This window comes from Schistocerca americana, chromosome 5 (assembly GCF_021461395.2).
Source record: "Schistocerca americana isolate TAMUIC-IGC-003095 chromosome 5, iqSchAmer2.1, whole genome shotgun sequence".
Taxonomy (NCBI): domain Eukaryota; kingdom Metazoa; phylum Arthropoda; class Insecta; order Orthoptera; family Acrididae; genus Schistocerca; species Schistocerca americana.
Genome location: NC_060123.1, coordinates 294,855,819 through 294,877,213, shown reverse-complemented (window position 1 = coordinate 294,877,213; position 21,395 = coordinate 294,855,819). Strand labels below are relative to the sequence as shown.

General features: G+C 42.0%; 1 protein-coding gene and 1 non-coding gene across 5 annotated transcripts in view; both read right to left on the bottom strand.

The window, feature by feature from the left end:
* LOC124616179 (oxysterol-binding protein-related protein 9) overlaps positions 1-21,395 on the bottom strand; it is a 504,981-nt gene that overhangs the window by 22,573 nt on the left and 461,013 nt on the right. For all 4 annotated transcript variants that reach the window (XM_047144465.1, XM_047144467.1, XM_047144466.1 and 1 more), the window contains one exon: positions 14,022-14,143. In XM_047144465.1, coding sequence (XP_047000421.1) covers positions 14,022-14,143 — 122 coding nt within the window. The remainder of the gene's footprint in view (positions 1-14,021; positions 14,144-21,395) is intronic.
* On the bottom strand, positions 7,729-7,803 carry Trnat-ugu. Its single transcript has one exon. It is a non-coding gene; the product is annotated as a tRNA-Thr (tRNA).

Sequence of the window (21,395 nt, the reverse complement as noted above, 5' to 3'; positions counted from 1 at the left end):
AATCATGTATATACACCCTGTGCTTCACTTTTGTCTTTTTTGTGTTTAGGTAACTTTTGCAGTGTTACTTGAAAATGGCCCTAAAGCCGAAACTGCAATCGTAATAATAAATATTTTATACAGTCAACAGCAACTATGATGTCTTTTAAGAGATCTGTCATCGGTTATTCATGCAGGGCTCAAAAGTTCGCAGAACAGAGCCCGAATAACATACGATTTTAGCTTGCCAAGCAGGGCCTTGCAAGGGATACAGTAGAATGCTTTACTAAGTTCACAGAGTAATAGTGCTATAGACTGTCTTCAAAACCCTGACTTAAATTTGTTATTAAGATAAGTACTGCTGTGATCATTGACCTGCCCTTCCGAAATCAGTGTTGTATATTATGAAAGAGGTTATTTCCTTCAAAGTAACTTAATTGTCGATCTTTCATTACTGTCTCCATCGCCTTAGCTAGTACTGGTATTGTAGGTGTGGGTCTGTAGTTTGACACTTCACGTGGATTACCTTTTTTGTTAAGAGGTACTAAGTGTCTTACTTTCATGAAGTCTGGAAATTCCCCAATATGAAGGCATTTATTTATTACTACTGTTAGTGGTTGTGCAGTTTCATGGATTAACATTTTTAGCTAAGTGCAGGATGTGCCATAAATATTGGAACTCACTGAAAGTTGTAGTTTTTTACTATTTTTATTATGTCTTTTGGATACTCACTCTTCCACATTACCACACTGCATGTATTTGTGAATTTCACACAAACTGCAGGATCTTTTCCACAGCCAGGAATTTCACATACTGTGCTTTTTATCTTTTTCCAATATTCACTAAATTCATCTTGACTGCAAGAATTAGAGCAAGAGGTGGGCCTTTACCTGCACTCATCAACTGGATTCCACACTGGCTTGTAGGGATTGTAAACTTCTGCAGTGTATTTTTAATGCTTTCCTTCTTCAGTTTTTTTACTTCCTTTCTGTACCTCCTCTTGTTCTGTAAATACCTGTGGTACAGTCTACCCTCAATAACAATGTCTTCAGCTGTTTTGACATTGTTATTTGGTATTTGAACAATATGTTTTATTTTAGCTAGTGTAGAGGTATACCACCTCTTTATTTCAACAGTTATCTGTATGTATTTTAGTTTGGCAATTGAATATCTCACAAATTAGTGGAAAATGTTCATCCAATTTGACTTTTATGGTCTCGAGTACGCAACTGAATGCCTCATTTTGTGCCAATTCATCAAATAGTTGGTGCCAAACTTTAAAAGCCACTGTAGTTTTGAAATCAACTAAACTTTTCTTTGTACTAAGTCTATTTCCAAATGTGTAATTTGAATGCCAACTGTTATGGACGAACTCTGTGAGTACACTTCATGATTACTGCACTACAATCTGCTAGTATAGGGTCAACCACACTTACACTGTAGTCCCAGCTACTTAGGTTTGTGACAACTGTGTCGAGACAAATGCCTCTTATTGGTGTAGAAAAGTTGCCACAAATACTGCAAAGGTGCTTACTAAGTTCATGACAGCTCTCTTATAATCTCACCTTCTCCAATATGAATGCCAAAGTCACCATTATAAGACAATTTGTGCCCTTACGTGCACTAGGTGATACAGATATCTTTCCAAGTGGTTGATGAAATTTACAAGGTTGTCATCTGGGGAATGGTTCACAGAAACAGCAATTAAGTTTGCATGTGGAAGCCCTAGGGCAGCCAGTTCTAGATCCAAAACTGCACTGAAAATACTCAAATCAGTTTTCTCGGCATTGAGGTGATTATTTACATATACAGACATACCATCATGGATAGTAGTTCCTCTACACCATTTCCAAACATTCAGTACCTCTGTAGTATTTTTTTTCTGGTTGGGCTATCCAGTGTTTACAATACATAGGGTCTCATATCCTCAACAAAGAGTGATAATGTATGAAGTTTTTCCACAAGGCACTGCACATTTGCACTGGCTGTAAATAAGTTAGTACATCTCTCCCCCCACTCCCACACCAATGGCGTCATTTCCTTTTTCACTGGGAAGTTCTTGGTCTTGAGAGTTTATTGCACTGGGCATCTACTGGAATAAAAAAATGTCTAATCACAATGTTTTTGGACCGTATACTATTGTCCATTATTTTACTTTTTAGGTTGAATTCAACACAAATTTTGAACCTGTTATTTATTCCCTTCATTTCCAGTTTACCAACTATAAAACTGTCATGATTTGGGAAAGTGTTTTGTGAGAAGTTAAATACAGTTGAAGCTGTAATGTCATCTATCAGCCTGATTAGGTGAAACCAGGCTTTCTTGTCAACATACAGCTTTCCTTTTTTGTCACAAATGCCTATTATGACTTTACTTCTGTTTTTAGTAACCACATTTACAAACATTTGCATAGTAGACTGACTTCAAAGTACACTGTTCACCAGTTTTTCGATTTCGTAGCACAGTCTTGTACATTTTCTTTTCTTGTGTCTGCAGTGGTTTTTGCACGTTCATTTTTTTCATTTCACAGATGTCTAATTTCTTCTGCCTCCTGATTTGTTTTTCCACTTCCTGTCAGATGATACTGATGCCTTCTGAAGAGTTTCCAGCTATCAGCTTGGTTGCATTTGTATTAGGTTTGTTTTCAATGACGGATTTTGTTTCATTGACACACTCACTGTTTACACTTGAGCTGGATTCCATTGTAGCAATGTTTGGATTTTCAATGTTTTTTCTCATTGAAAGATTACCACCCGATGGATTTTCAGGCTTTTTGCTAGTGTTATGATTGGCGATAGTGATGTGTGTTGTTTCTCTGATGCACTCCTGGGGATTTGTGATAGTGGCAGATGACTCCTGTCTTGCATTCGGATTTTGCTTCGGATTAGAGATGTGTGCCTCTTCAGCTTTGACTAATACATGGCAAACAATTTTCTACATCCTCTATACTTTCTCTTTCCAGGCTTCTCAAAGATTAGACACTTTTTCATTTTGTGCCATTTCTAACCTATTTGTTGCAGTCATAGTGTCTAGTTTTCCTTTTATTTGTTATTGTCCCTGGTAAGTTCCTCAATTATTTTAGTAAGATTACTCACTAATGCAGCATCATCATTTCCTTGCTGCTTGGCATATAAAATTTTTTCATGTTTTCTGTGTTGGATCTTCTGAGATTTTGTCACCTAATTTCACATCACAGCTTTAACAAAAGTATTTTAACTGACCTCGCAAGCATTTTGGAATGCATCTTCACTGTTGGTGAGCAACAGACATTTTGTGTGAAACAAGTGTCACACCAAAGTCCACAAAAAAATGCTAAATTCCTTATTTTAACATTTTTCACACACTCTGCACACAACATGCTCTCACTGCAAACCATATTTGTCACAGTTCAAGTGAGGTGTCTCTCTTGTGACAATAAGATGGCACATTTGTAATTAAACTATCTTCAGTACGAACTGTATTCCCATTTTTATCTCCTCACTAGACGTGGTCAGACACACAGAGAGAGAGAGAGGGAGAGAGGGAGAGAGGGAGGGAGGGAGGGAGGGAGGGAGGGAGGGAGGGAGGGAGGGAGGGAGGGAGGGAGGGAAGGGGAGGGAGGGGGAAGGGGGAGGGGGAAGGGGGAATGGGGAGGGGGAGGGGTAGGGGGAGGGGGAGGGGTGGGGGAGAGAGGGGAGGGGTGGGGGAGAGAGGGGAGAGGGGGGGAGAGAGGGGGGGGGGGAGGGAATAACCAAATCTAAGCTGCTGAAAGGAAGTTTGTTAGATCTGGGCATACAATAAGAAATTAAATGAACAGAATGGATGCAGGTTTCAAACTCAGGGTACAGGAAAACTCTACTTGTCTACATTAATGGACGCAAGAAACAATGACCAGCTAAGAAATTCATTGAAAGGACTATAGGTGGCCAAAGAGAAAATGGACTGGCAGGGTTAAGGAGGACATCACTGAAAATGTTTCCTTTGGGATATGATCCTTGGACAAACCTGTGCAAGGATAGACGAAGTTGGAAATGGCTTGTCACTAGCACATGAGAAACTGGTGCTACAACCTGATGATCATACATTATTGTTCTGTAGACCCGTAGGGAGGTCCTCAAAGATGTGGAACACATCAGAAACTAATAATATATAACAGACATTTACACTGCCCAACATAACTAAATTGTTTCCCATTTCGATGTGAAAGTTTGAAATTTGACTCGAAGGTGTCAACAACTGTTCTCTGTAATGGTAAAAAAGCATGGCAAACTGCGAGATTACCCTCAGGCTCGGCAGTGCTTCGGACAGCAAGGTGTCCAACTTACAAGATAAAGGCCACAGCTCACAAGTTCATGTGAGGTGTAAGGTGGGTTAATGACACCGCATTGGCACAAACATTTTTCCACACTTCTTTCCAACGCCACTGTGGACATGTCACGTGATGGGAAGATCATCGCAGCCCAACTTACCCGTATTTCACCTTCCCATGATGGGTGTCAGAACTGCAAAGCCAAGCTTTGAAATGATGTGGTTTCCTGTGGCTGGCTGAGGGAAATACTTCACATACACTATCACTCAGAATCAACATAGAAAGGGATCATGGTGGTGGCATAAAGGGTTCAATGAAACCACCACTTGATATGGGCAGTGATTCGCACACATTTCGCAGTCAAAAATTATACACTCCTGGAAATGGAAAAAAGAACACATTGACACCGGTGTGTCAGACCCACCATACTTGCTCCGGACACTGCGAGAGGGCTGTACAAGCAATGATCACACGCACGGCACAGCGGACACACCAGGAACCGCGGTGTTGGCCGTCGAATGGCGCTAGCTGCGCAGCATTTGTGCACCGCCGCCGTCAGTGTCAGCCAGTTTGCCGTGGCATACGGAGCTCCATCGCAGTCTTTAACACTGGTAGCATGCCGCGACAGCGTGGACGTGAACCGTATGTGCAGTTGACGGACTTTGAGCGAGGGCGTATAGTGGGCATGCGGGAGGCCGGGTGGATGTACCGCCGAATTCCTCAACACGTGGGGCGTGAGGTCTCCACAGTACATCGATGGTGTCGCCAGTGGTTGGCGGAAGGTGCACGTGCCCGTCGACCTGGGACCGGACCGCAGCGACGCACGGATGCACGCCAAGACCGTAGGATCCTACGCAGTGCCTTAGGGGACCGCACCGCCACTTCCCAGCAAATTAGGGACACTGTTGCTCCTGGGGTATCGGCGAGGACCATTCGCAACCGTCTCCATGAAGCTGGGCTACGGTCCCGCACACCGTTAGGCCGTCTTCCACTCACGCCCCAACATCGTGCAGCCCGCCTCCAGTGGTGTCGCGACAGGCGTGAATGGAGGGACGAATGGAGACATGTCGTCTTCAGCGATGAGAGTCGCTTCTGCCTTGGTGCCAATGATGGTCGTATGCGTGTTTGGCGCCGTGCAGGTGAGCGCCACAATCAGGACTGCATACGACCGAGGCACACAGGGCCAACACCCGGCATCATGGTGTGGGGAGCGATCTCCTACACTGGCCGTACACCACTGGTGATCGTCGAGGGGACACTGAATAGTGCACGGTACATCCAAACCGTCATCGAACCCATCGTTCTACCATTCCTAGACCGGCAAGGGAACTTGCTGTTCCAACAGGACAATGCACGTCCGCATGTATCCCGTGCCACCCAACGTGCTCTAGAAGGTGTAAGTCAACTACCCTGGCCAGCAAGATCTCCGGATCTGTCCCCCATTGAGCATGTTTGGGACTGGATGAAGCGTCGTCTCACGCGGTCTGCACGTCCAGCACGAACGCTGGTCCAACTGAGGCGCCAGGTGGAAATGGCATGGCAAGCCGTTCCACAGGACTACATCCAGCATCTCTACGATCGTCTCCATGGGAGAATAGCAGCCTGCATTGCTGCGAAAGGTGGGTATACACTGTACTAGTGCCGACATTGTGCATGCTCTGTTGCCTGTGTCTATGTGCCTGTGGTTCTGTCAGTGTGATCATGTGATGTATCTGACCCCAGGAATGTGTCAATAAAGTTTCCCCTTCCTGGGACAATGAATTCACGGTGTTCTTATTTCAATTTCCAGGAGTGTAGTTTGCAGTTTGATGAACAAGAAGATGATGTCCTTGACAGCCTTTAAACACGGCTGTTGACCACTGCTAGACACCCGTCTGGACGATTCAATCCTCCTCTAAGGGCACTGTGAGCCAGAAACCCCACCAAATGTGACCACACCACTTTGGAGCACAGTGCAACGGCAATTTTTGTTCTGGTGTACTGGGTGGAACTGCTAAGGACTGTTCAAATCCCTTTGACAAACTCTGAAAGTCATCCAAAGCAGCAAAGGGTACTTATGCTTTTTCCAACCCTCCTGTAATGTGATCATGGGGAGAGGGGAGGGTGGGGGTGGTCAACATTGACACACACATGTATAAAACAGCAAAGTGCACCCACCACTGATGAGCATGTGAAAAATATATCTGTACAGAGACAACTCATGATGAGAGTCCTAAGCACCTGCAGGCAGGCTATGCTGCTGCTCTTGTGCCTGCTAGTAGGCATGCAGAATTGGAGGGGTGTCAAAGGGTTGCCTGTCCACAAGCTCTCTGTATAGGTACATTTTTTAAAGGCTTGGTGAAAGTGGATGGGGCCGGCCGAAGTGGCCGTGCGGTTAAAGGCGCTGCAGTCTGGAACCGCAAGACCGCTACGGTCGCAGGTTCGAATCCTGCCTCGGGCATGGATGTTTGTGATGTCCTTAGGTTAGGTAGGTTTAACTAGTTCTAAGTTCTAGGGGACTAATGACCTCAGCAGTTGAGTCCCATAGTGCTCAGAGCCATTTGAACCATTTTTTTGAAAGTGGATGGGTGGCACTGAGGGTGCTGCTCAATCAGGGGGTCTTAGAGCAAACAACTCTGCTGTTTTACTCAAGAAAGTGTTGATGTCACACCCCTCTGTCATCATGTCAGTGGAAGATGCAAAACACGATGGCTGAGAAACTGTAAGCACCATTTGCTGCTTCCGATCACATCCAAATTTCATTGAATTGTTTTGAATGGTTCCCTAGTGGTTCCACCTTGTACACCAGAGCAAAAATTGCAATAGCATTAGCTACATTCCAAAGGGGTCACATCACATTCAATGGGGTTGCAGCCCCATGATGCCCGTAGAGAAGGGTTGTATCATTTGAGGTTGCAGGAGTGTCAAAGGTTATCAAGAACTATCATTTTTGACTGCACAATATGAGGGATTCAATATTCCAAGGGAAAGGGTGGTATCATTGGCACCCTATATGCCACCTCCTAAGGTGTTTTATGTTGATTCTGCATGGTGATGTGTCTGAAAAGTTTTCCTTCAGGACCCGTAAGAAACGCAAGTAATTTCAATGCTGGGCTAGGCAATTGCTAGGCAATTCTGGCCCCCATTGCAGAGGCGTTGAAAGAAGGGATGGATTGTGGGTAAGAGAGGGTGCAATGACGTTCCCATCTTCTGACATGTCCATCATAGCTTTAAGCAGAATTATGATGGAAACTAGTGCCAATGTGACATTGTTAATCCATCTTACAATTCACATGAACTTCTGAGCTGTGGCCTTTTTTTTATGTGACAACACCTTCTGTTTGTAGAATTGCCAAGCCCGAGGGTGACGACGAGGCGTGCCATGCTTTTGCACCATTACAGAGGATGAAATTAGAATTATATTAATACCTTCAGCTGCTAACAGACGTTGATATATATCAACGGGGACATGTGAAAATGTGTGCCCCGACTGGGACTTGAACCCAGGATCTCCTGCTTACATAGCAGATGCCCTATCCATCTGAGCCACCGAGGGCACAGAGGGTAGCGCGACTGCAGGGACTATCTCGCGCACGCCTCCTGCGAGACCCCCATTCTCACCTTGCATGTCCACACACTACATTTGTAGTGTCCCACCCCAACACACTCATTACACGTGGAAGACATTCTTACCAAGTCCCGTAAGAGTTTGGGTAATGTGTGTGCATCCACACAGAAGAGGAAGGTCATGGCCGGTATTGCCAGAATTATATACTGATATGGATATTGTATCTGTCCTTTCGGACATCCATGTAAGTACATTGTTCTGGCAACACTGACCATGACCTCCTCCTCCTGTGCAGATGCACACAGATTCCCCAAACTCTTACGGGACTTGTTAAGAATGTCTTCCACAAGTAATGAATGTGTTAGGGTGGGACACTACGAATATAGTGTGTGGACATACAAGGTGAGAATGTGGGTCTCGCAGGAGATGTGCGCAAGATAGTCCCTGCAGTCACGCTATCCTCTGTGCCCTCGGTGGCTCAAATGCATATGGCGTCTGTCATGTAAGCAGGAGTTCCCGGGTTCGAGTCCCGGTCGGGGCAAACATTTCCACCTGTCCCCGTTGATATATATCAACGCCCGTTAGCAGCTGAAGGTATTAATACAATTCTAATTTCATTCTAGATGGCTGCAGGTCATCAACTGTGTCTGTTCTTTCAGACATGTCCGAAAGAACAGACACCATATCCATACAAGTATATTACAGAGGATGGTTGTAGGCTACTTCGAGACAAATTTCAAAACTTCTAGGTTGCAATGGTAGATAATTATGGTATTCTGCGAAACAGATCCTTTAACACATATGTATTACTTTCTATCACTGAATGGGCTATGATAGTCCTATTTCCTGATCACAAAGATATGCTTCAAATTATGTTTTATGGACTTTGGTAAGAAGTAGCTGCACATCTGCAAAGTTAATGTACCTGTTAACATATCTACTGAATTACTTGCTCACATGATGAACGTTGTTAAGACTAAGGGGTACAGTGATAAACAAGGAGCAAATAAAATAGTGATATTTCTAAGAACTGCAAGCAGATTTTTTTTTAAAGATGCTATAAAATATTTGTCACTGCCAGAGAAATGTGTGAATGTATACTGGAAAAAATTCACTTGACAATAAGAAAATATTAGCTTGGTAAGACAGTTTGAGCTGTCGTATACAGTATCACTCTGCCGATACTGCAGTTCTAAAATGATGATGGAAAGTCCTGGGTGAAACACAAATAATGGAAGGAGAACAGGTAACAACTAACCAAACAGTTGAGGTATTTAGTGGTCAACAGCCATGAAAACGAAGTTGAAAGCAGTGTCAAGCTTTGGGACAATGTCATTACGCACACAGCTTATCACATAAGCTGCAACAAATGAATGCAACAGTTTCACAATCACGCAGATTCTCTGTGCTCTGTTAAAATATATGTTTCTAACCTTTTAGGAGTTGCATTCCATTTTGGAAGTTTTGACTCTTGAACTCCTTTGTTGTAACATACTTCAAACCTTAATTGTTATTTTCATTTCTATGAAGATGTATATGTGGTAGCTCTCCTGCTCTATTTATCACAATTATTTGCGACAGTAACGTTTTCTTACCACGTGACTCATATTCTACAACCAACGCATAGTATGACAACTGCCAAGACTTCAGAAAGAGAATAGAAACTTCAGTGACCAGAAAGACTGTTCATGTTGTTGTTGTGGTCTTCAGTCCTGAGACTGGTTTGATGCAGCTCTCCATGCTACTCTATCTTGTGCAAGCTTCTTCATCTCCCAGTACCTACTGCAACCTACATCCTTCTGAATCTGCTTAGTATATTCATCTCTTGGTCTCCCTCTAAGATTTTTACCCTCCACACTGCCCTCCAATACTAAATTGGCAATTCCTCGATGTCTCAGAACTTGTCCTACCAACCGATCCCTTCTTCTAGTCAAGTTGTGCCACAAGCTGCTCCTCTCCCCAATTCTATTCAACACCTCCTCATTAGTTATGTGATCAACCCATCTAATCTTCAGCATTCTTCTGTAGCACCACATTTCGAAAGCTTCTATTCTCTAAGCCATTTATCATCCACGTTTCACTTCCACACATGGCTACACTCCATACAAATACTTTGAGAAACGACTTCCTGACGCTTAAATCTATACTCGATGTTAACAAATTTTTCTTCTTAAGAAACGCTTTCCTTGCCATTGCCAGTCTACATTTTATATCCTCTCTACTTCGGTCATCATCAGTTATTTTGCTCCCCAAATAGCAAAACTCCTTTACTACTTTAAGTGTCTCATTTCCTAATCTAATTCCCTCAGCATCACCCGACTTAATTCGACTACATTCCATTATCCTCGTTTTGCTTTTGTTGATGTTCATCTTATACCCTCCTTTCAAGACACTGTCCATTCCATTCAATTGCTCTTCCAAGTCCTTTGCTGTCTCTGACAGAATTACAATGTCATCGGCGAACCTCAAAGTTTTTATTTCTTCTCCATGGATTTTAATACCTACTCCGAACTTTTCTGTTTTTCCTTTATTGCTTGCTCAAGATACAGATTGAATAACATCGGGGATAGGCTACAACCCTGTCTCACTTCCTTCCCAAAAACTGCTTCCCTTTCATACCCCTCTACTCTTATAACTGCCATCTGCTTTCTGTACAACTTGTAAATAGCCTTTCGATCTCTGTATTTTACCCCCGCCACCTTCAGAATTTGAAAGAGAGTATTCCAATCAACATTGTCAAAAGCTTTCTCTAAGTCTACAAATGCTAGAAACGTAGGTTTGCCTTTCCTTAATCTTTCTTCTAAGATAAGTCGTAGGGTCAGTATTGCCTCACGTGTTCCAACATCTCTACGGAATCCAAACTGATCTTCCCCCAGGTCGGCTTCTACCAGTTTTTCCATTCGTCTGTAAAGAATTCGCGTTAGTATTTTGCAGCTGTGACTTATTAAATTGATAAGTTCGGTAATTTTCACATTTGTCAACACCTGCTTTCTTTGGGATTGGGATTATTATATTCTTCTTGAAGTCTGAGGGTATTTCGCCTGTCTCATACATCTTGCTCACCAGATGGTAGAGTTTTGTCAGGACTGGCTCTCCCAAGGTTGTCAGTAGTTCTAATGGAATGTTGTCTACTCCGGGGGCCTTGTTTCGACTCAGGTCTTTCAGTGCTCTGTCAAACTCTTCACGCAATATCTTATCTCCCATTTCATCTTCATCTACATCCTCTTCCATTTCCATAACATTGTCCTCAAGTACATCGCCCTTGTATAGGCCCTCTATATACTCCTTCCACTTTTCTGCTTTCCCTTCTTTGCTTAGAACTGGGTTTCCATCTGAGCTCTTGATATTCATGCAAGTGGTTCTCCTTTCGCCAAAGGTCTCTTTAATTTTCCTGTAGGCAGTATCAATCTTACCCCTAGTGAGATAAGCCTCTACATCCTTACATTTGTCCTCTAGCCATCCCTGTTTAGCCATTTTGCACTTCCTGTCGATATCATTTTTGAGACATTTGTATTCCTTTATGCCTGCTTCATTTACTGCGTTTTTATATTTTCACCTTTCATCAATTAAATTCAATATTTCTTCTGTTACCCAAGGGTTTCTACTAGCCCTCGTCTTTTTACCTATTTGATCCTCTGCTGCCTTCACTATTTCATCCCTCAAAGCTACCCATTCTTCTTCTACTGTATTTCTTTCCCCCATTCCTGTCAATTGTTCCCTTATGTTCTCCCTGAAACTGTGTACAATCTCTGGTTCTTTCAGTTTATCCAGGTCCCATCTCCTTAAATTCCCACCTTTTTGCAGTTTCTTCAGTTTTAATCTACAGTTCATAACTAATAGATTGTGGTCAGAGTCCACATCTGCCCCTGGAAATGTCTTACAATTTAAAACCTGGTTCCTAAATCTCTGTCTTACCATTATATAATCTATTTGATACCTTTTAGTATCTCCAGGGTTCTTCCATGTATACAACCTTCTTTCATGATTCTTAAACAAAGTATTAGCTATGATTAAGTTATGCTCTGCGCAAAATTCCATCAGGCAGCTTCCTCTTTCATTTCTTAGCCCCAATCCATATTCACCTACTATGTTTCCTTCTCTTCCTTTTCCTACTGACGAATTCCAGTCACCCATGACTATTAAATTTTCGTCTCCCTTCACTACCTGAATAATTTCTTTTATCTCATCATACATTTCATCAATTTCTTCGTCATCTGCAGAGCTAGTTGGCATATAAACTTGTACTACTGTAGTAGGCGCGGGCTTCGTGTCTATCTTGGCCACAATAATGCGTTCACTATGCTGTTTGTAGTAGCTTACCTGTACACCTACTTTTTTATTCATTATTAAAGCTGCTCCTGCATTACCCCTATTTGATTTTGTATTTGTGATCCTGTATTCGCCTGATCAAAAGTCTTGTTCGTCCTGCCACCGAACTTCACTAATTCCCACTACATTTAACTTTAACCTATCCATTTTCCTTTTTAAATTTTCTAACCTACCTGCCCGATTAAGGGATCTGACATTCCACGCTCCGATCCGTAGAACGCCAGTTTTCTTTCTCCTGATAACGTCATCCTCTTGAGTAGTCCCCGCCCGGAGATCCGAATGGGGGACTATTTTACCTCCGGAATATTTTACCCAAGAGGACGCCATCATCATTTAATCATACAGTAAAGCTGCATGTCCTCGGGAAAAATTACGGTTGTAGTTTCCCCTTGCTTTCAGCCATTCGCAGTACCAGAACAGCAAGGCCATTTTAGTTAGTGTTACAAGGCCAGATCAGTCAATCATCCAGACTGTTGCCCCTGCGACTACTGAAAAGGCTGCTGCCCCTCTTCAGGAACCACACGTTTGTCTGGCCTCTCAACAGATACCCCTCTGTTGTGGCTGCACCTATGGTACGGCTATCTGTATCGTTGAGGCACGCAAGTCTCCCCACCAACGGCAAGGTCCATGGTTCATGGGGGGAGGAGACTGTTCATAATGTTGTGAAAAATAAATGGCATGAGGAATTTTTGAACTTGGCTTATCTGGCTTGTTGTCCAACACTGCAACCACTTAACCATGATGCCGTGGCTGCTTAATTACTGTCAATGTTACACTTCTTCAATTGGAAGTGTACACTGTCCCCCCCCCCCCCCCCTCCTCCTCCTCCTCCTCCTCCTCCTCCTCCAGCATGCTTGATCTGTGTTCAGTTTTCAACAGGCTATCCACTGGGCTAAATCTGAGGGGGGAGAGGTGATAGGGAGTTTCCTGGTTAGTAGAGCACCTAGCTGCCTGCGGATCAGGCAGCACTGAGTTATGGCTAGAGTTTAAAGAGGGCGCAACAAGGCGAGGACTGTTTTATGCATCTGTCACACGTCACTCAAGGAGTTCTTAAGCGGACACTCATCTGCCAGACAGAGATATAAGCCAACAAACACCTCCACTCAGAATCTGCAAACCATCAATATCAGTATCAGTATCTGGAGTATGAACAGTGCCTCAAGACACATCAGAATCACGTCTGCAGTCCTGCCAAGAAGAGCCAGACACGACATTCTATCAATTATCATAGTTATTGTTCACTAAATTCTGAACTAGATCAGAGTTTATGATAGTTCAGTGCAAGTAAATGTGTGAACTATTGTCTTGAACCAGCTTAATATTACAGGAAAGTAGTGTACTATTTCTTTTAACAACATACTGTAAACTGTTGCTAATCTATGCTGTCAAATATTTTCGTTTGGCTGTTGCCTAACCCCATCTGGCCCAGTGACAAGGCTGTAAAGTTGCTGCATGCAAGCAAGCCACTTCATAACAGCAGCAACTTTTGGAGGGACGGATTTTCTTCTTGCATGAAGTATTTGGTTAGTACAACCATAAATATGTGTGTGTGTGTGTGTGTGTGTGTGTGTGGGGGGGGGGGGGGGGGGGGGTGTTTAAGCTCAACAATGTTTCCAGCCCTGTTTATGTGTCTGTTGAATGGTTAACGCCTTGACTATATGTTAAGTGGTAATTCTTACTCCTGCCATTACTGATATTAAGAGTTCACAAAACACTAATTTCTTTGAGTATCACACATTTCTCCTGAAGCATCCTGTATTTATGAATACTACACATGATATACAGTACACTTTTATGTTAGTGTCAGTTCTTTTCAAAAACAGCAGTTAAAAAAAAAGGGGGCTTCATATGTGCCAAAATTTTGGCAACATTTCTCACCTGAGACCAGCAGTAACTTCCTTCCACAAGCGGCGAGACTCATTGTCAGACTGTTCTGCTATTGGTCGAACACGTTTTTTTGTTATGTCGATACGATTAACATCAACAAACACCTCGGTTTTCTGAAACAAACATAACATGAGTAAGGTACAACAACACGCATGCAACCCCCCCCCCCCCCCCCACACACACACTATTATTTCTATTAATCATGCAGTACATACTGAGAAATGAAAGATTCACCCTAGTTCTCAAAAATAAGGCACTTCATTTGGAAAATGATGAAGAGAAGGTTTGTGCAAGGTAGAGTGGTATACTACACTGCTATTTTAACAGAGAAACATAAAGGGTAACTACGATAATGATTAAAGCAGAAGAAATGAATTAAAATTTGTGCTGCAGCCAGGAATTGAACCTGGGTCTTCTTCTTGCTTGCTAGGCAGAAATGCTAACCATAACACCACCATAGCACTATGGTTAACACTGCTGCATGAACAACCTAAGTTGAGTGCCCTCCCCACAACAAACTTCAAATCATATCTTCTGCTTATTTTCCCTTACACTGTCTCTATTGCCAAGGCTCTCCGGCATTGGAATAGCACCCCAGCACTGGACGTAATAGAAATACCACAGAGGATCTTCTAGATCTTATAATTACATTTTTCCCTGAGACATTCATTAATTCATTTCTTATGCTTCAATCATTATCATAGATAAAGAAGAGACTTTAATGTCCTGGGGAAAAACATAATTATAAGATCTATAAAGGGAAACTGATATGAACAATGAGCTACAAATGAAATTCTGGAGTTGTTAGTTAAAATTTATAGATGCAGGGCCCAACAGCAACATGAATTACTAAATACTTCAAGTTTCCAGCCACATCAAGTGTAACTTTCATCACCTTCTGATTAAATACTCCTCAGACAGTGTCGAGTAGTGAACAACTGCTGTGCTATCAATGTATCTATGTAGTCATGTTATATAGTATGACGTGAAGTGATGCTCAGTCCATCACCAAATAAGACAATGTTTTTGTCTTACATCTGGTGAGGCCACTTCATATACCCAGCTTCATTGAGCTGCTGGTGATCTTTGTTGAGTGTGTTTCCCAATATTTTAACTTCCACTGCCCTATTTATTATGTTCTCCATGTGACAATGGAAGTGGTTTCAAATAAAATTTTCTATTTGTTTCCTGAAATTTCTCAGAATATCATAGATGCAAACACCTTGTGCTTCATCAAGCATTAATCAATTGTGTAAACTATTCGCCACACACAACCGAACCAAAAGCATATAGTTTGTTATATATGCTGAGAATTTTGACTCCGTTATAATCCTTCATCGGCCTGAAACATTGTCGCTGTTTGTACTGGAGACCTGTTGTTGTTTGTTGTTTTTGGGGGGAAGGAGACCAGACAGCGAGGTCACCGGTCTCATCGGATTAGGGAAGGAAGTCGGCCGTGCCCTTTGAAAGGAACCATCCCGGCATTTGCCTGGAGCGATTTAGGGAAATCACGGAAAACCTAAATCAGGATGGCCGGACGCGGGATTGAACCGTCGTCCTTCCGAATGCGAGTCCAGCGTGCTAACCACTGCGCCACCTCGCTCGGTGTACTGGAGACCTGAAGACTGATATGTTGCTTGAGTTAGAAGCCAGCTAGCTTCCCCACTATTTAGCCATGAAACTGTAAAAAGTCAAATGTGTCATGGACACAGTATTAAAAGCAACTAAGCTTCTTGAGTTGTAAAGTCAAGTCCATATCACAAAAAATAATGCATAAGCAGGTTTACTGTGGATGGAGCTGGATGGTTTCCAATTACAATGCGGTTTGTCTGGTTGCAACAGCCTGTGTTGCAATGAGAAGGCCACTAGCTTACTCAGTGACAAGTACGTGTGTCTGCATGATATGCAGTTGTGTTCAGTGAATTAGTGCTCAAATAGCAGCTCATTTTTCATTTTTGTGATATTGTTTCGTATCACGTACAGTACAGTTTCGAAGACACTAGAGGTAGCTTGTTTTATTGTTTAGTTTTAATTGGTACTTCTTCATATATTGTTTTATATAGATTTGGACTGTAGAAACGGATGGGGACTGTGCTGCTTGCAAAAGGCCACAATGTCAACTGGCTGTTGTCTGTATATGGCTGCAAAGTGGCACTGGTCATGGTTAACAGATAAAACTCTCTAGATGTTAATGTGTGTCCCAATGCTCAACATCTAATCAGCCTGTCCTCATATTAGGGTGAATGACAGACAATGGTGGGTTTATGATATAAATATATAGACTTTCTTCCTGGTGTCAATCTCTTAAAATACTTCTGGGTGTACTGCAATGTCACCTAATAAAATACTTAAAAAGCTAAAATAAGCTGATGTTTCGATCAAGTTTCAGCAGCTGTCATCAGGGTTGAAACACTGGTTTATTTTAGTATTTTACAAAATGTTGTGGCAGTACACCCAGAAGGATTATAATGAGAATGCTAAGTTTGCTTACTCTACAGTTGAAAGGCAAATGTGGATTCAAACATGCAAAAGTTAATTAACATGTTGAAGACTGTTTGCAATGAACTCCTGATTTACATGTATACACAAGGGGACGGAGGTACTCTACTGGCTATTAAAATTGCTACACCACAAAGATGACATGCTACAGATGTGAAATTTAACCGACAGGAAGAAGATGCTGTGATATGCAAATGATTAGCTTTTCAGAGCATTCACACAAGGTTGGCACCGGTGGCGACACCTACAACGTGCTGACATGAGGAAAGTTTCCAACCGATTTCTCATACACAAACAGCAGTTGACCGGCGTTGCCTGGTGAAACGTCATTGTGATGCTTCGTGTAAAGAGGAGAAATGCGTACCATCACGTTTCCGACTTTGATAAAGGTCGGATTGTAGCCTACCATGATTGCGGTTTATCATATCGCGACACTGCTGCTCACGTTGGTCGAGATCCAATTACTGTTAGCAGAATATGGAATCGGTGGGTTCAGGAGGGTAATACGGAACACCATGCTGGATCCCAACGGCCTCGTATCACTAGCAGTTGAGATTACAGGCATCTTATCCGCATGGCTGCAGCCATCTGCACAAACAGTTCGACGACGTTTGCAGCAGCATGGACTATCATCTCGGAGACTATGGCTGTGGTTACCCTTGATGCTGCATCACAGACAGGAGCGCCTGCGATGGTTACTCAACGACGACGCCTGCGATGGTTACTCAACGACAAGCCTGGCTGCATGAATGGCAATACATCATTTTTTCAGATGAATCCAGGTTCTGTTTACAGTATCATGATGGTCGCGTACATGTTTGACGACATCGCGGTGCACACACAGGGGAAGCGTGTGTTCGTCATCGCCATACTGGCGTATCACCTGGTGTGATGGTACGGGGTGCCATTGGTTACACGTCTCGGTCACCTCTTGTTCGCATTGACGGCACTTTGAACAGTAGACATTACATTTCAGATGTGTTACGACCCGTGGCTCTACCCTTCATTCAATCCCTGCGAAACCCTACATTTCAGCAGGATAATGCACGACCGCATGTTGCAGGTCCTGTGCGGGCCTTTCTGGATACAGAAAACGTTCAACTGCTGCCCTGGCCAGCACATCCTCCAGATCTCTCACCAATTGAAAACGTCTGGTCAATGGTGGCCGAACAACTGGCTCGTCACAATATGCCAGTCACTACTCTTGATGAACTGTGGTATCATGTTGAAGCTGCATGGGCAGCTGCACCTGTACACGCCATCCAAGCTCTGTTTGACTCAATGACTAGACGTATCAAGGCCGTTATTATGGCCAGAGGTGATTTCTCAGGATCTATGCACCCAAATTGCATGAAAATGTAATAACATGTCAGTTCTAGTATAATATATTTGTCCAATGAATATCCGTTTATCATCTGCATTTCTTCTAGGTGTAGCAATTTTAATGGCCAGTAGTGTAGTTTTAAATATGGTTGCCGGCCGGGGTGGTAGAGCGGTTCTACGCGCTACAATCTGGAACCGAGCGACCGCTAAGGTCGCAGGTTCGAATCCTGCCTCGTGCATGGATGTGTGTGATGTCCTTAGCTTAGTTAGCTTTATGTAGTTCTAAGTTCTCTAGGGGACTGATGACCTCAGAAGTTAAGTCCCATAGTGCTCACAGCCATTTGAACCATTTTTTAAAATATATTAAATATACTGATTGCTATTTCTTACTTAATGGGGCAATAACCGGCCTGTATACATACCAAGTACAAAACTATGAAGTAGGAAATCTCCACCTGCAAATGTATATTCATTAGACCACATTAAAATTTTGCTTAACTTCAAACCCAGCTATCTCAAACCTGCCCCACAATTTAACATTCAGTTATATACAACAAATTAATATGTGTGTAACACATTCCAGTCATTGCCTATAAAATTATGAGCATATTGTGAGCACTCAAATAATCTCCAAGTGCAGCATTCCTGACTGTTATTTACAATGTATTATTTCCAAGCAGTGGTGCCTTCAATTCAATTTTTGCTCTTTTAGTACTACAGAGAGACGCTAGATAGATGTTCCTGCTTCCACCAAGTACTACATGGCTTGAAAAATATTTGTAGATGTAATCAGTCCCTGCACATTTGTTGTCCCAGTGTGCTTCCGCAGTTGTCTTGATTGGAAAAGTCTGTCATAAAATGTGGAACGGTTTGACTGATTATGAAATTATGTGGCTGCTTGAAGAAACTGGATCCTAAACTGATGATGATAGTTATGAAATCAATGACAGTATTTTTGAAACTGACAGTAATCTGCTTCTGTCCTTCATGTTATAAGCTGGAGCCACACCAAGAATACAAAAATGTTTACGACATTTGGGGGGCCTGTTGCAGTCACTGTTCCCCAACTATTAATGTGTTAATCATCCTGGAACTATGGACAGTTAGAGAGACATATTATCTCAAGACCATGCGTATGTGTTTTTGTTTTTGTTTTCAGAGGGCTATTTTAACCCGGCTGATCCTAACGCGATTACGTATTTCTATTGCGTCCATGGAGTTAGAGTTGAAAGAAATTCTCTTGAAAATAAAACTTCATCTGGTACCAATCAACAGCTACTAGTGAAGAAATCAAATTTTATGTTTGGAGACTAATTAGAGAGAAGAGGAATTAGAGATCAGTGGAATGTGATATCCACTGTACCCTAAGCATCAGACGAATCACTGTCTGTAATGCTTTATACAGAAATCTTTGTGTTGTCAAGACTTGCAGTTGGTGGCACAGACAAATCCTAGAAATATGAGGTTTCCAAAAAAATCTTCACACATTGCCGGTCAGAACCAAATTGACAGTCTAGATGATTATAAAATGTGACCATACCAACTTGATCTCGATACAAGAATTCACGTTGTACAATATTTCACATTGATATTTCTCCAACAAAACTGAAGAGAGCTAAAAAACATGAGCAAAAATGGTGTGAGCATTCTTTACTGCAACTGTATGGAATGTTACACTCTTGATGGAGCAATCTAAGATCTTGAGCCTGATGTTGTTGGAGTATGTGTTCTCAAGCTATTTTAAAAACCTTACAGAAGCAGTCAGTCTTGCAAGATGGCCTTGTTTCATTACAAAAATGAGCTTGCTGTTCAGGCAGCCAAATCACAAGCAGGTGCAAGGGACTCCCAAACATAAAAAATGCATCTATTTCTCTCAATAAATAGATAAAGGGAATCATTTGTGGACTTGGTTGTTTCATTGGCTCTACAGCATTCGCTGACATGGCCATTAGCACCATTTCAAGATTGATTAAAACTTCTCTTTAAAGATGGCAGAAAAAAAAAAAATCAAAAATACCAGGAGATTCTGTCATTAATAAATACTGAGCTATTCCAAGTCACAGATGAGTAACGAGAATATTATTTCTATATTAAATAGGTGGTTGCACTCAACGCATTAAAAAAATTACATTCATACTCCTAAGAGGCAAGGAATTGGATTTTAACCTCTCACGAAAGTTTAAAAGGCACTTGGGGCACCTCAATAACGTAGCTGTAAAATTTATATCTTCAGTGTCACAAATCTATGGCTGTTTCTATCAAATATGTTGCTATTTCTGAGATGGTTGTTACAGTGTGACAGCTGTTTCCTTCCAAATCCGTATCAGATTTTGCTTCCATACTGATATCAGAATGTACAATGTCTCTTGCTTCCAAACATATTGTATGCCCACTGCTCTCTCATTGGGTGCATAGAACCAGCAGCTGACACACCCCCTTTTGTTCCCATCATACGTCATTGTGAGTGTTGCAGAAATGTATATTATTGTTGATTGTTTGTCCGATTTTAAAGTCAAGTCAATTCTGACTACAAATGGATCAGGCAAATTGCAGTTTAGATATGGTAGAAATTCATAAAAAGCCAAAGTATGTGATACAGATTCCCATGGTTGGCAACACGACTTAATTTGCTGGCTCTTCTCTACTCTCCTCCCCATACCCATCCTAGTTCTCAGCCAAGATGCTGTCACTGTTCCCCCTTCACACTTTGCTTAGTACCGTGCTTGAGCAGCTGCAAACACAGACAGCAAATTCTTCTAAGGTGAAAGTCATATATAACAACAGCAACCAATACAAAAATAAAAGATCACAGTCAAGATTCAGTCCAATTCTCAAACTTTCGGGCATCCCGTGATCTGACATTGTTTTCTACTTAAGTTTCCATCTTGTCTCATCTGAGTGTTACCATCGTATTCTACAGCTGATTAAAGGCTCCAATACATGAATAGTGACCAAATTTATCATCTGCATCTCACTTAGTAAATTACTATGGTCTGTCAAAACCGAATGAAATACTGATTTGGGTTCAGAATCAAGCAACATTTTTTAAAGGACAACATTTTTGCTTCTGAATGTTACCCTTAGTTAAGAAACAGCATAAATATTCATGTATGGTACACAAACATGTATGAGAAATTTTATTGTAAACATGTTAAATACAATTCCTGTGTTTCGTAAAACTATTAAATTTTTAGCAGAACAATAGATTGTTGTAGTGGCTAGTTCATAGTTTCTTGCACATTCCTTCACTAGTGCCATGCAAGTAAAATATCACGCGTTTGTTTGAGTGCACATGACCTCAACAGACAATGCTTCATCTGTAAATGCACCAAGACTCTCAAATAATCTGTTCAACAACATAAAAATATTGACCTCCGCAGCAATATATATTTATTTATATCACTTCATTGCTGATACCACTTTCTGGTGCACAGCTGCTATTTTTGCAAGGAGAACATAAGATTCTTGAAAAGAAAGAAAGAGAGAGAGAGAGAGAGAGAGAGAGAGAGAGAGAGAGAGAGACAGAGAGAGAGAGAGAATATT